A 14,376-nucleotide genomic window follows, 5' to 3' on the forward strand; every position below is an offset into this window, starting at 1 on the left:
TAAAACTGCAGCCCCAAGGTAAAATATGGAGAGACCTTTACATGTACTGATTCCTTATAAACACCCCACAGTGTAATTTGTAGGGAGTCTCTGTATGCTGGCTAACATTGCCATTTGCAGATAGACTGGATAATTGCAGACCTGTGCTCCCCTTCCCTTCAGCCCGGGCATTCATTTGGGTCTCTCCCTTCAGCAGATCACTGCTTCTCTAAAATACACGGCAACCAAACTATCCTCAGGACTTCCAGCCTGCTTTTTGTGTTTGGTTAAAAGTCAGTTCAAAAGTTACTGCTTCGGGAAAAACAGACATAATCACAGGAGTCTTGATCCCTTTGCAAAAATCACAGCTACTTCTGCAATGGAGACAGGCAGGGTGTTGGTGAGGTGCAGAGCATCTGCCAGAAGAAACAAAGGAGCTGCTTTGAAGGGTATCTATCCTCTGGCTTGCTCATGTGGCTCTGTACTTAAAAGCTCCTGCTATGTGAGCTGCACGATTTTCCACTTAGGAAAGATGGGTTGGCGGGATGTTCCTGCTATGGGAAGGAAGGGCAGTAGTTGGGTCCTGACCTGAATTCTTCATTCTGGTCCTTCTTCTTTGGGCTGTCCTTTCTCAGTAGCACGACATATTTCAGCATCTGCACCAAAGTGTAGGTCTCTGGTGTGGAAGAAGACATCATGCCCACCTCACTCTCCTCTAAGGCCTGAAGTCTGTTGTTGGCACTCTGCCAAAGTAAAATATATTTTCTCATGAACTGGTCTCCCCAAAACTGAAATGGGGCGATTTCTATGTTCCTGCTGAGAGCCAAAAAAGCATCCTCCTGCTCAGATCCTTCATTAAAGCAAACTCAACTAAACTAGCTGCCTGGGAGATCAGATGAAGGCCCGGAAAACATAAGAAAGATTAAAGGAAAAAGAAAACAACTATTGACACTAGTAAATGTGTCTTAATTAAAACATTTGAAAGCACAATTTAAGCACATTCTATCTCCAGTCATTCTCCAAACCTCTGCAAGTTAATGAGATGATTTTTTCTTACAGTCCCCCATTGATCCATGAAGTGCAAAGAGAGAGTCAGAACTGCAAATGAAAAAAATGTGGGTACAGGGCCAGATGCTGATTGCATTTACAGATGTGTAACTCAGGAGTGACCCCATGCAGCCCCTGCTGGTGTTATTTCAAGAAGCTGTGGAGGCTACCATCAGGCTGTGTTGTGTGGCCAAAGGTCTGGCTTGAACGGAGGAAACCAGAAGTGATGCTGAAAAATCTGTGTGCACCAAATGTCGTGAAAATGAAACTTCATGTACTGCGGTTTTGCTTCTTCAACAGAAAAGGAAAAGATAATTGCATCTTTGATTCAGTTTGCATGGATAATAAAAGTGAGGGGTGTTATTTAATTAAAAAATCCCAATGGTTGCACAGTTTCCAAGCCTCTAATAACCCAGACCAACAGCGAGAGAACAAACAGGCTTTGCAAACTTGCAGAAGAGAGCAGACTTGGTCTCCCACAACTTGCATTAAACAACTCCTCTTCACACAAAAACAAACAAGAGTATTCTTCAGGACTGCAAGTCTTTTAAGATCTGTTTAACCCACCTTAACACAGAAGGGTCATGGGTTTGATTTAGACCAGGTCAGGGCTAGCTGTCGGTTTAAAGCAGACATGCTGTTTACCCTGGGATAATCAGCTAGCCTTCCTCTGCTCACTTACTCTCATTCTCTCCCTGTTCAGGATTTCTGCTCACACAGAAACAACCATGTTATGGGAAATTAAGAGAGCAGAAACCACCACACAGACTGCACCACATGCTCTGTGCTGACCTGGAGGAGAGGTCTGGACCCACGTTCCAGGGAAAGCGAGCCAAATTCACATCAGTGACGCCAAGGGAGTTGAAACAAGAAAAGGACCTGCCTCATTTTCCTGGGGTGGATGTCAGAGCAGACACCACATTGCTGCACTCCTCCTGGGGAAAGCTCTGGGGCACAGAGCAGTGGCCTTCTGTGTCCCAAGAGGCAGCACCTGCCTGAGAGGAGACAATGCAAAGTTGGAGACAGAAAGACACCGTTCCCATATACTTACTTTGACTAAGAGTGGGGCACTCTTAGGCAAAAAGCCAGCTGAAACACCTAATTCCCAACTGAATTTAGACACTTTTCAAGAGCTGGGTTCTCCAAGGTTAACCCAGGGCATTTTATGGGCCATTCTCCAGTCACATTCTCCTCCCCTCTCCATTGCAGAAAAATTGCCCTGTCAAAGAGAAATAACTAGTATTTATATATTGTGAGCTTAAAGGAGGAGTTTGCTCTCATTTGTTGGTTACTTGGGGGGGGGGGAGGGGCTGGGTTTTTCCTCAGGGTTTTTTTTTTGTATAATAGTACTTACCACATTTAAAACTACTGCTTATTAGTGAGAAGTCTGTTACTTGCTAGGAGAACTGGAGAAACTTGATCAGCCCAGTAATAAAGGGGTCCTTAGGGAAAAGAAAGGTTGATTTGGAAGAACTGTAAATGAGTATTTTTTATGGAAAGGGAGAGGGCAGAAGGCAGGAAAAATCTGTTCTCTGCAGACACATGTTGCTTTCTTTAAGAGTCTGACTGGCTTTATAAACCCTGCTAACAGTGAAAGAGTGCTCTTAAGGAAAGAGCAGGTCCCAAGCTTCCTAGGACAAAGTTAGTTACTGCAGCAGAGATGCCACCGCAGCAGGACAGCAGAAGGGAGAACAAGTGGGGTTTGCATCAGACCATCAGTAGAGGTGCCCCAACAGCCAGAGCATGCTCCCTTCTGCCACAGGGCACTAACCATTAGACACCCAAGAGCTGGTCCGTCAAAGCCATGGGCAATCTTCTAGCAAGAAGAGAGCCCAACGGCTGGAGACCAAGGGGTTGCTAGTTTTGGACAAGGTTGAAACAGAGGGCCACTGCCCCTGTGGTCTGTCCCCACTCCAGCAGGGACAGCTCTGCTCTGCATGAGGTTTGTGCTCGACCGACCTCTGTGCTGAGGAAAAGACTCTGAACAAGAGCAGCCCAATCTCCTCAGCACTGAGGTCAGAGGTAACGCAGCAACAGCTGCCCAGGACACTCTGCATGGGCCAGGACCAGATAAGTTTGGGCTCTGGCACAGTGAATTACATTCTGGTGCCCTCTAGTGCCAACAGCTAAGCAAGGTGGCCTTGCAGCTCTGGCACCCACAGCAGTCCCACCTGGCTCTGCATTATCTCTCCACCCTCTCTGCCTTCCTTAGTCATCACCCCCACTCACGCCCACACCAAACCTGGTCAATGGGCTCCTGATGGCATCTCAAGGAGCTTGTTTTAAGCAAAGAAAGAATTTATGCTCTAGAAAAGCCACACCATCCCTGAGCAGGATCATTCCTGGGCCCCTCACACTGACTCAAATCAAAAGACCACGAGCTCGACACAAAGCAAAGAGGGAAGGAAAGGGACAGAGATCTTTGCAGGTAGCCTGAACCAGTTCCTAATGTGTCACACAACAGGGTGGCAAAGGGGATCTCACGCCAGTGCAGCCACAAACAGGAGATGTCTTGCAATCCCATGACCAGGGCCCCAAGGCCCTCTCTTTAACACATCACAGAAGGACTCCACCACAGGCTTAAAGACACTCCCCCAGGGTCTCTCTGTGAGATTGGAACTGTGGAGGACAGTTTTTGAAGATAAAGGGAGGTTTTGAAGATACCCTGTTCAGACATGTAGAGAAGAGAGTCCTTACCTGTGTCCCAGTTGAGGGACAGGCCAGTAGGTAAGCTCAGCCTTTGCTAGACACCAGATAACCCACTGGAGAAGGAGTTCTCAGACATCACAGGTGTCAAAAGGGTTCCAGACTCAGCTCCTACTTTCTTAGACAACAACATCAGCAAACATAGAGGTCTGGAGCTAGAGGAATGAAGATTGGATGGGATTTGGGGCCCAGGGAAACCACTTCTTTTCTTGCAATGGCATGTCCACTCACTTAGTACCTGAAAAATACTTTCATTAGGAGAATTAACATAACATACCTGGTATCTTAGTGCAGTATGCAGTCTGGGAATGTTTCCTGGACATCTCACCCTGCCTTCCCAAAATCAGGTTAAAAAGAGTCTCAGGAATCATTGGGAAACAGTGGAGACACCGAGGGAAATCCTCATGGTGTTCATCCAGCATTTTGCAGGAACTACAAGACCCAGGAGAAACACTGTGCTTTGGAAAGGCAAACACTATCTGTCTTTCCTGAACTGAATGCTTGCTTGCACTTGAAGCAGGATGTGCATTAGTGCCATCCAGTGAGGCTGCTACTGCAGGCAGGCTCAGTCCCAGTTGTTGCATGCTCTCCAGCCCAGACTGGAGTCAGTTTTGCCATAAAACTTTAGCTTTCAGCCTAAGTGTATCCTTTACTCTGATCCTTTGCCTGTCCCCCAGACTCATCTTTCAGGACTTCTGGTGCAGGTAGACTGAGCTCTTCCAGGAGCCAGGGAAGCTTCAGAGGTGGAAGAACAAGCTCCCTGTGACACGGCAACTCTATTGCACACAGGGCTACAGTGGAGAATTAGCATGCTGGATCATAATGTACAACCACAGGTCGTGGGACAAAAAGAGATTTAAAATAAAGGAAAACCCCTCTCATTCTCTCTCACCATTTTCCACGGGCTTTGGGGCCTGATTCAGAAGCTCTGTACAAGTAGGACTGATGATAAGCGTGACTCACCATGCTCATCCCATTCATTTTTAGTAGGACATTTCAACAGGGGGTTGACCTAATCTTTTCCTACATGGAAACACTAAGATGATTCTTCTCTAGCTGCTTCTGTGCCACCCACAGGCAATAAGATGACTTTTCTCAGATAGGAGCACAGCTCATCTGCTGGGACAAGCGAAAGGCCACCTTCCAGCTCACCTGAAACAAATACACACACACAGACTGAGGTTCACCATGCCAGCCTTTCAGTGAGGTCTCATTTCATCTCCCAGTCTCCTAAATCTGACAGCTAGTGATTTCAGCTGCATGATGAAAACTGCAAGGCCTGGCAACCAAGTCCTTTTCCCAGATTTGCAAGCTCCTCTGCATGGGCCAATGCTGTCTGGAGACAATCTCTCTGGAAATCAAACATTGACCTTTGGGAGATCAACCCTAGAGCTGAAGAGCTCTACATACCATAGGGAGTCAAACTACCCCTTTCCCTTGCTCTGTGTTTCTTCCACATCTGGAGAAAATGTTATCTCCTTTGAGCGTAACACAGCCTATTCCTGCTCTCAAAATACCTTTTGTAAATATGGGGCAGTCTTTTCCCCAGCCACTGAAGCCAAAATGCTTCATCTCCTTATTTGATGGAGCCCCTCACATGGGTACACCTGGCACTTTCTTGTCTCTCTCCATCCCCAGTTGATGTTCCCCCTCACTCCAACCCCACAACCCTATCTTTGCTGTTGGGCTTCCCCACACACCCTGCATAGACTCCCACCCACAAGTCAGGAGCTACATCTCCCCTGGGCTCACAGCCCATTTCTTCAGGAAGTTTCTCCGCGAACCTTGAAGCGCATGACTGTAACTCTCCTCACCCTCACCACACTTCCCAGAACAAGTGAGGGGTGTCACATCACACATATCCACCCATATTTCTGCATAACCCCTGAGGATCACGAAGCAAAGGTCCCTTTCAGCTGCAGAACCGTTACCACAATTTCCGAGCAACAGCTTTGTGGCAGGGTTCAGAGGTGTGTAGTCATCAGCAGGAGACAAAGTCAGTGTCAGAACTGTGATCGTGGCGGGGGGAGGCTGTTTCCCCACACACACCCTTCCTTCTCTCCCCAGCCAATAAGAACATTTCAAAGAGGCACATCTTCATCTGCAAGACGCAGGGCAGGCACTTCTCTGTCTCAAAGGGTCCTCTTCTGGAGTGGTGGAAATGGCAGTGAACTTTGCCTGCAGCTTTGCCACACTTTGCTGTTTTGTACTCTGGGGCTTCACCAAGACTTCAGATGGTAAGAAGGGAAAATAACTTCTGTTTTCTTGCACTTCAGGTCCTGAGAGTGCAGCTCTTTCACACGTCAGTAAATAACAACTCTCTTCTGACCCCTGCCTATGCTGGCTCAGCACTGCGGGGTTCAAATTGCTGCTGAAACTTCAACTGCTTAAAAGATTTTCTCCCTCTGTAGCAAATCCTGTTATCTAGGGACATCTGAGGATTTTAAAGTAAACTTATGGCTATAATTTATTTGTCAGTGTTTAAACTCTGCATGACCTTGATTATTAAATCTAAAGACAGTGTATAACAATTTAACTAAGTACAGATGGGCACTTGAGTGCAGATTAGCTGACTTTAATGAAACATTACTCCATATCATCTCTTACTTCGCTGAGCAAGGAAACTCTCTTGATTGCAGCTGGTCTTAAATCATTAGAACAGAGGCTTCAGACAGTTTTCTTTCTGAAGGTTTTAGTTTTACTTCAGTTTTACTTTGGTTCCCATGCACAGAAAGTTCTAATGCATTCCAGGATGTTGTTTGAATAGCCAATAGCTTTTTGGTTTGGCCGCGGTTTCCTTTGGGGGTTGCAGAGGCATGCCGGAACTGTGCTGCTTCTTAAGTGTAAAGATAAAACCTAGCCTTGCTGCTAGTAGTAACAGAGAGGAGATTTCGAAAGTACCCCATAAAAGAAGAAAGAAGCCTGTTGCACAAATATCCCTATTTGCTTCCCTGCAGGTTGGGACAGCAGGAAGCCAATGTTTAGTCAGAGCATCCACAGGATGGCGCTCTCATGCTGCAGGAACAGGGAGGAAAATCATAACTACTGATGCTTCGCACCAGAGCATTTCTGGGCTTTGGAAGTACAGCAGGGCAAAGTAATCCAAACAATTAACATAACATTATTTCAGACCAGCATGTGCACCATGTGGTGACCACCTTGAACCAGAATCAAAGTGCATCAAGAAGGAAAAAATATATATATATAGCCTTGAGGAATCTGGGTCACCAGCAGAAAACAGGGAGTAAAGTTCTCCCTCAAGGGCTCAATAGATTTTATGACCGCTTTGCTCAGGTATAAGCAATACTCAAAACCAAGATGCAATGGGTGAAGCAGGTGCAATGCCTGGTACCCCTTAGTGAAAGCTGGAGTACTAAACTAAAGCACACACCAGCCTACCACCTGTCTACAACACGTGGTCTGAATATATGATTCTGCTACCTGTCCAGCTTGCTAAGTTGTGTACCTACCATCTCCAGACATTGCTTTGAAAACATGTTAAGTGATGAACTTCTCTCTTCCAGAGGCTCTCTCTGCCTTGCCACATGTGTGACATTGCTAGATCTACCAGGCACAGGAGTCATAGTAACAAGGGTACTTTGGACACTGACTCCTGCTTTAAACACTCATTCATGTAATTTTAAACATTCATTCAGTACATTTCATTGGCTTCTTGGCATACATCCAGCATAACTTCAGCTTGCCTCACCCTGCCATCCAATGCCTCATAGGGACATCACCATGACTCAAGAGGTGTGGAGGGCTATTAAGCCACAGAGGGGTCTTGTGCTAAGACTGGGGTTATCTCTGCCTACTACAATATCTGCTTTCAACAGCTCCAACACCATCACATTTGGCTTTCCAGCAGGCACAGGAGCAAAGATTCAAGCAGGGCTCTGACCAATAGCCAGAAGAGTCCAAGCCAGTGAGCTACTCTCAGCCCAGCAGACTCTTGCAGTTGCTGGCCTGAGCAGAGAGGGTTCAGGAAAGAGCAGGTTCCCATGAGACTGGTATTGCTGGTGTAGGGAAGAGCACAGTGTTCCTGTCAGCTCCCACTGAACTAACCAGGTTTTTTCCAAGGAATACTCCTACAAGACAGTGTGTTAGAAAAAAGTAAAAGCTTCATTTAATTACAGCTGTAATATGATCAATTATACTAGTATACTTATAAGGTACCACTTGAGAATATTCTTTGATATATGTTACCAGTCTCTGTGTACTCACTGTCACAATGCTGGGCATCCCCAACCACCAGGAAGGAATACGTGGTTTAAGACCCACTCAGATCTGTCATGCACCTTTGAACACTTTGAGGCAACTTTTGATCTTCAAATATCAAAGTGTTGGGCTGAGCCACATATGTACCTCCCCGTTGGGTCCATTGATTAGCCAGAGGTCACAGAGCTAATACTTTTTCACTCACAAAACAAAATGCTTTGACAAAACACTTCCAAAGCTGCCAACATGCACAAAGGATTAGTTTATTCTGCAGACGTGTGGCAGGGCAGGGGGCCTCCAGCTCTCTGCTGCTAGTGAAATAAACTAGTTTTGTGACCTTGCACATAACTACTGTTTTTCAAGAGTTCAGTTTGAAAGTTGTACTCTTGAATTTTCTGTAATTCAAATATTGAATTTAAAAGTTGAATTGGAAAAAAAAAAGCTTAAAAAGTAAAACAAGAACATAACTCCCTCCTTTACACATGCTCCAAGTGTGAGCGGTCATTAAGTGGTCACAGTCCCCAAGGAAGACGAGAGCTGGTCTTGTGAACAAGGCCCAAAACTAAGGCCCTGCTCTGTCCCAAACTACTTCTGTGACCTCAGGCAAGCCCCATACAGTCTGCTTCATAATTTCTTGTGGGTTCCACAACTTTAACCTCTAGGCAGAGTCCTTATTTAGTACAAAAGGACAAACATACTTTGGAAAGTCTTATCCCATGAGCTGGGCGCTGGATAAGATATGCTACCTGAGGAAGACCCTCAGTACTAGGCTCTATGAGTCTCTGCAACTAGTTAATCCCACTTTTGCTGCAGTGGGGGACAAATATCCTCTCAAGAATAGTCTCAGGACCTACCAGGTGATTCTGGGTTGGTAGGTAAGCCAACACTGTCAGGTCCCATCCCAGAACAGAGGTGCAAGACAAGAAAGTTTGTCACCTCATGCCACTTGCAGAACATATGCTCTGAGACATATGGCCTGTGTCTCACATATACCAACTGCATGAAAACGTGGGCCTCATTAAGTTGAGGAGTTTGGCCACTCATGGTAGCTGGGGTATTGGCCAGGAAGAAGGGATGTGCCTTTAGACATCCTTCAGTCAAAGAGGAAAGGGGAGCTAGGTCTCTCCTTTGCATGTCAAGTGCTGTAATCACTGAGAAGTGTTACAATGGGATGTAGCCAATACAGTCTGCAGGGGAGGACATGATGATGTAAAGTAGGATGTACATAACCAACCCGAAAGCTGAATTTTTTTAACCTATTTTCATGGTGGCATGCATGCTTTTTATTTATTTTTTTTTTTTTTTAAATAGACTCTGGGTCACAGGGAAGACTTCTACTACGGAGCAAGATGAGCTAATTATTTTTCTCAGTAGAAACTGGCTTAAAGACACAGGTTATGCTCTGCTGTTGGCTATTAGTGAGAGATTTGGGTGTGAAAAAGAGCTGGAGGTGATAAAGAGCTTGACTTTCACAGTAAATTAGTACAAGCTCTGTACACAAGTGCGTGGGCAGACGCACACATGCATTTACAGCACACACAGTGAACTCCAAGGGCCATCTTCTGAGCTGGTAGGTCCTGGCATAAGCAGTGGTTATGTGACAGCTTGTACAGGTTGAGGATTTATTCCTCTTGTTTCTATTACAGAAGTGGGGGGGGGGGGCAGGGGAGGTTATAGGGGAGTGTAAAGGGGAAGAAATATCTGCATCAACTGTTAGTTTCAGGCTTCTTTCAAATTATTGAAAAGACGAAGGGGGGGGCAGGGAGGGAAGACAATTACCTACACAGCTAAGGACATTAAGTGCTGTGTGGAGAGAAGTGCTCGTGAACTTAAAAGGTCATGAATTGTTTTTCTTCCATCTCTATTTCCTTTGCATCTCGCCCCTCTGCTTCATGGCTGTGATAACAAGATGGTCCTTGGCACTTGTTCAGTGCAACAGCTGCCCAAAGCGGTCCACCACCAGGACAGTGGAGAGCTAGAACCAGCTCTGCCCCAGGGTCTTCCCTGCCCAGATGGCACCCTCTACATCATTGGCATGTTGAGGGAGGGTGTCTTCCCCCCCCCCCCCAATCCCTCTGAGGTAAGAGCCTCAAAACGCTACCAAAGCATTGTGGGGAGGGGAGAAGCACATGCCTGACAGGTTAATCTTGGCGTGCCAAATGAGAGCAGCAGGGCTCTGCCAGCCAGCGTTTGACAAGTTCTCAAAATTATACTGTACCCTGAGCAAGAGGATCTAGCTTTGTAACTAGCTTCAAAGTTGGTCCTGCTTTGAACAGGGAGTTGGACCAGAAATGTCCTAAGTATTTATTACGTCCTGGTTTCTCTAAACCAACCTGAGCTCTGCTGCCACTTCTAGCAGAGTCTTTTTGGTCTTTTTCCTGTCATTTCATCCCACAGGTTTGTTTCCCCATTTCAAACATTAAAAAAATTAAAATTACTTTGTAGAGAAGGTGAGCAGAGCTTTCCTGAAGCACAAGTGCACAGGACAAGTATGAAGGCCTGAACAAACCACAACCTTCCACCATTTTAGGCACCAGGAGATATATTCTGTGTTCGTGTTTTGTGTTGTTCTAGCTGTGTACGTACCACTGCCTCACTCAACCACGAAACCCGGCTTCCCTGTCCCCATGAACACCAACAATTCCGGCGTTCGCAAGGCAGCTCGCTTTGGCGTTTACCAATACAACAACAGTTCCAATGACCTCTTTCTGTTTAAAGAATTGCAAATAAACAAAGCCATGGTGCAGGTAAGAAGAACCCCGAATCCTATTGCTCCTCCAAACCATTTAGCAATTGACCCTCCCACAGAACACCCCAGATGTGGGAGCCCTGATCCCCCTCAGGACTGCTAGGCATGCCTGCCAAAAATAAACAGCACATGTCCCTCTATCTCATTCAATTGCTCTGCGGGACAGTTATTTCCCACAGCAGCTCAATGCAGGACACCTCTATCCACGACACCACACACAATTCACAGATGTAGCACTTGATCCCTAGCCAAAATTCTATTTTAGCATCCCTTTCCCCACCTCTTCCCACTGTCATTAAAGTAAAAAATTACTTTCTCTAGATCGTCAGAGGGCTGAAATACATGCTGCAGGTGGAAATTGGACGCACAGTGTGTGAGAAAAGGGAGCACTCCAGCCTGGACGGCTGCAAATTCCAGAGGAAGAAAAAGCTGCAAAAAGTATGTGTCCACTTCCTTTGGGGTACCCAATAACTGCACGTGACTCTTGGTGATCTCTAGCTGCACAGTCACCTTATAGACTAGCTCTGCCATGTCCCCATAGATATACAAGCCTCCTCTGTGCAGAGCCAGGTGGGGCTAGCCAGGTTTACCAGTATAAGCAGCGTAGCACCTCTTCTGCAACCAGGGCCAGCTCCTGTCTGGAAGGAGCTGAGCCAGGCGCAGCCATTTGGCCCATGCTCCCCATTCCTGGATAGCAGGGTGAAATTGCATAGAAACAGAGCAGGTGGGAAATCTTGAGACTTCCTGGACAGCAGGGTGGAGTGAAACCTTATCGGGCCTTCCCCAGTAAGATCAGATTACTTGGCAAATAGTACTTCTCCTGGGAGAAAAGGGGTGGAAAAAAAGATGCAGTTCTCTCCTGGCCCCAAGGCTGAGAACTGGCACAGTCAGTTGAACCTAGTCACCAATTCCCTTTTATTTGCAGTTGCTGTGGTGCTATTTTGAGGTCTGGATGATGCCTTGGTTACATAAAGCACAAGTTTCCATTGCTCTTTGTAACTGACCTACCTTTCACCCGCAAGAACATGACTCACAGGGAGAATTTTCACCGAGAGCTTTTCCTTGCCTGGATTGCTGAGGTCAAAACTGAGCTAGAGAACAGTTGTACAGAATTGCCACAGAGCTTTTGTTTCAAAGCACATGATTTTTTTTCCTGAGGAAGATGTTCAAGATCTGGGTGGCCAAAAAGACCTGCCTCGATTGAATTCACTGCTATCCAGTTGTAAATTTTTGTTTGTCTAAAACTAAACTGCACATGAGAACTTGTTGTCACTCATTCACTAGAGAACCATCCTCCCTCTTTGGCTGAATCATGTCCAAGCATCACAAACAGAGCCAGGAAGGTTTGTTGGACTTGCTTTGTTCTGTGACAGATCTTCATGCAGCCATGAAGTAAACAAGCCTAAACCACAGCACACATGACTTCAACACTGAGAGCTTTATAACTGTGTGAAAATTTGCCTGGGGATATACGCACACAAAAAATTAAAATAAAATCTTAAGAGTCTCCAGTACTAGAGAAAAGATTAGATACATCTGCCAGGAATGAGTAAGGTAGAGTTGATCTTGCCTCAAGACAAGAAGATGGATGAGGCTGTTCTGAGACCCACCCACAGCCCAGAAATGACTAGTTAGCACTTCTACTTTAAGCAAAAGCTAATCTGTTCTATGAAAAGGCATCATGACAAACAGAGAAACAAACCCAATCGTATTCCCAAAGCACATTTTTGCTGATGTTAAGCAATGTGGTTTCATTCAGGTTAATAGAAGATACTCAATTTCTGGTTGCCCACAGCTTATACTCAAGTTTAGGAGAACAACGGCCTGGTTTCAGTCGGTATCTGCTGTTGCTTCAGCCTTCACTCTTCATGCATGAACAGATTATTGCTTACACATCACTAAGACCCATATTTGGAAGAATTCAGGTAACTGCTCCCTTAAAGCAGCAACAAAGCCTGGACCTGTGATCAGTAATATACAGACCAGCACTTATAAGTGGATAGCACCCTGACTTAAACTATAAAGAAACACCTCCTTTCCACAAACACTCCATTTCTCCTGACAATTGTTGCCTTGCTGCAGCTCTCTTGCACCTCTTGTTAGCAGAACCCCCCCCCACTTTCAACCTTTCGAACTACCTTTCAGTCTGAAAATGCCAGTGAGTGCTCCATGTCAAGGTCCAGGACCCTTAAGACAGGTAGATCTATTATCAGCACAGTTTAGGTCTCTACTTTAAGCAATTCCACAGCATGCCTTTGCAGGCTGGGCGAGTCTCAAGCTCTGCTTGAGAAACCTCACTTGTGAGGTATGGGTGGCACAGGTGATGCACAGCAGTGGCTCAAATTCAGCCTCCAGTTCTGGAGAGGCAGCTGTGCTGCATCACATCTTTGTGGGAGGGAGAGTCTTAGCTGGACAAAAGGAGTGCTCAGAAGAAACCTCCAAAAGGGCCATGGATGGACATAGTGTGGCATTACATTCATCCGTCACATAAGCTACTGTTAACTGCCTGAAGCTGAAGACAAGGAAGAACAGAGCCAACTTTGGTAAGGTGGCCACAGAGCAGAAAAGCCAAGCCACAGCTGAGTTTAAGAGGGCAAGAAGCAAGCCCATCTGAGGAGCTGCTCTGTACATCTCAAAGAGGTTGCAATGGCCTCATCCCTCCTCTTCCATTTCAGCTGGGTACTTCACACAGCAGCAATGCCAAAGGCTTCCTACCAACCTATCAGCTCCAGCCAGCACTGGCCCAGGACAGACCAGACAGATTCACGTTTCTTCCTTTAGCCAACATAATAGCCTGGTACAGAGTAACAGATGAAATCAGACTTTCCACATGCCACAGTGGGGGAAGAGGAATGCACACAATCAGCTTAGGTCAGTGCAGCAATTCAAGCAGGTAGATAAGCACAACCCAGAACAGTCTTCCATGTGTGAACTTTCAAGTCCCTTGCATAAGAGGCTTAATCTCTTAGTCCCCTCACTGAGTCAATGCCCAATGCATTAAAGAAGCAAAAATTTAAAACCAGACACACCTGTCATCTTGCAAGCTGACAAACCCAACATGCTCTTGCTGCTCTTTTGAGGAAAATGCAGTACTGTTTGAATCTCTCTATCCAAACAGGCTTCTCTGGAAGCAAAGAACAGCTACATGTTTTACATAAAACTATTGCCAGCATGTACTGCAACACAGATGAGCTCATTGTAATCAACCCAGTGAAGAAGCACGCAAGCACCTTCTGAGGGAGAAAGAGAGGTCAGCCTCATGTTTACAACTGCAGCAGAGTATTTACTGTAACACTATAATAAACAAGGAACATTGAAGTAGCAGCATCCATCACATCCAGGTAGATAACAGAGTTACCATAAGCACAAAAGAAAGGAGCAGAGCTAAAGGTGACTGAGCTCTCAGTACCACTCCAGAACACTTTGCTAGAGAAGGATCTGGGCAATTAAACAGTCTCACATCAGAAGGATGGTGCTAGCACTGACCTAAAGAACTGCAGCTAAAAACCATTTAATCACAATGACATGCAGCATTCGAGCCCATATCTCTGCCCAAGAGATACCTTTGTTAGAATTTACACCAAGGTTAACTGTTCACCAATTGACTCCAGGGAGTTCACACCCTTGCAGAGCTTGCTGAGGCTCTGACATCTATTCCAGGGTATCAAGGCACATAC

General features: G+C 45.9%; 1 protein-coding gene across 1 annotated transcript; it reads left to right on the forward strand.

The window, feature by feature from the left end:
• Nucleotides 1-5,489: 5,489 nt before the first annotated feature.
• CST7 (cystatin F) lies at nucleotides 5,490-11,961 on the forward strand. Its single transcript, XM_026081605.1, has 4 exons — nucleotides 5,490-5,969; nucleotides 10,525-10,697; nucleotides 11,021-11,137; nucleotides 11,625-11,961. The coding sequence occupies exons 1-4, from the start codon at nucleotides 5,894-5,896 to the stop codon at nucleotides 11,700-11,702; spliced, it is 444 nt and encodes a 147-aa protein (XP_025937390.1). The 5' UTR covers nucleotides 5,490-5,893; the 3' UTR covers nucleotides 11,703-11,961.
• Nucleotides 11,962-14,376: the final 2,415 nt, after the last annotated feature.

This window comes from Apteryx rowi, unplaced genomic scaffold (genome assembly GCF_003343035.1).
Source record: "Apteryx rowi isolate R43461 unplaced genomic scaffold, aptRow1 scaffold_555, whole genome shotgun sequence".
In the NCBI taxonomy this organism is placed as follows: Eukaryota; Metazoa; Chordata; class Aves; order Apterygiformes; family Apterygidae; genus Apteryx; species Apteryx rowi.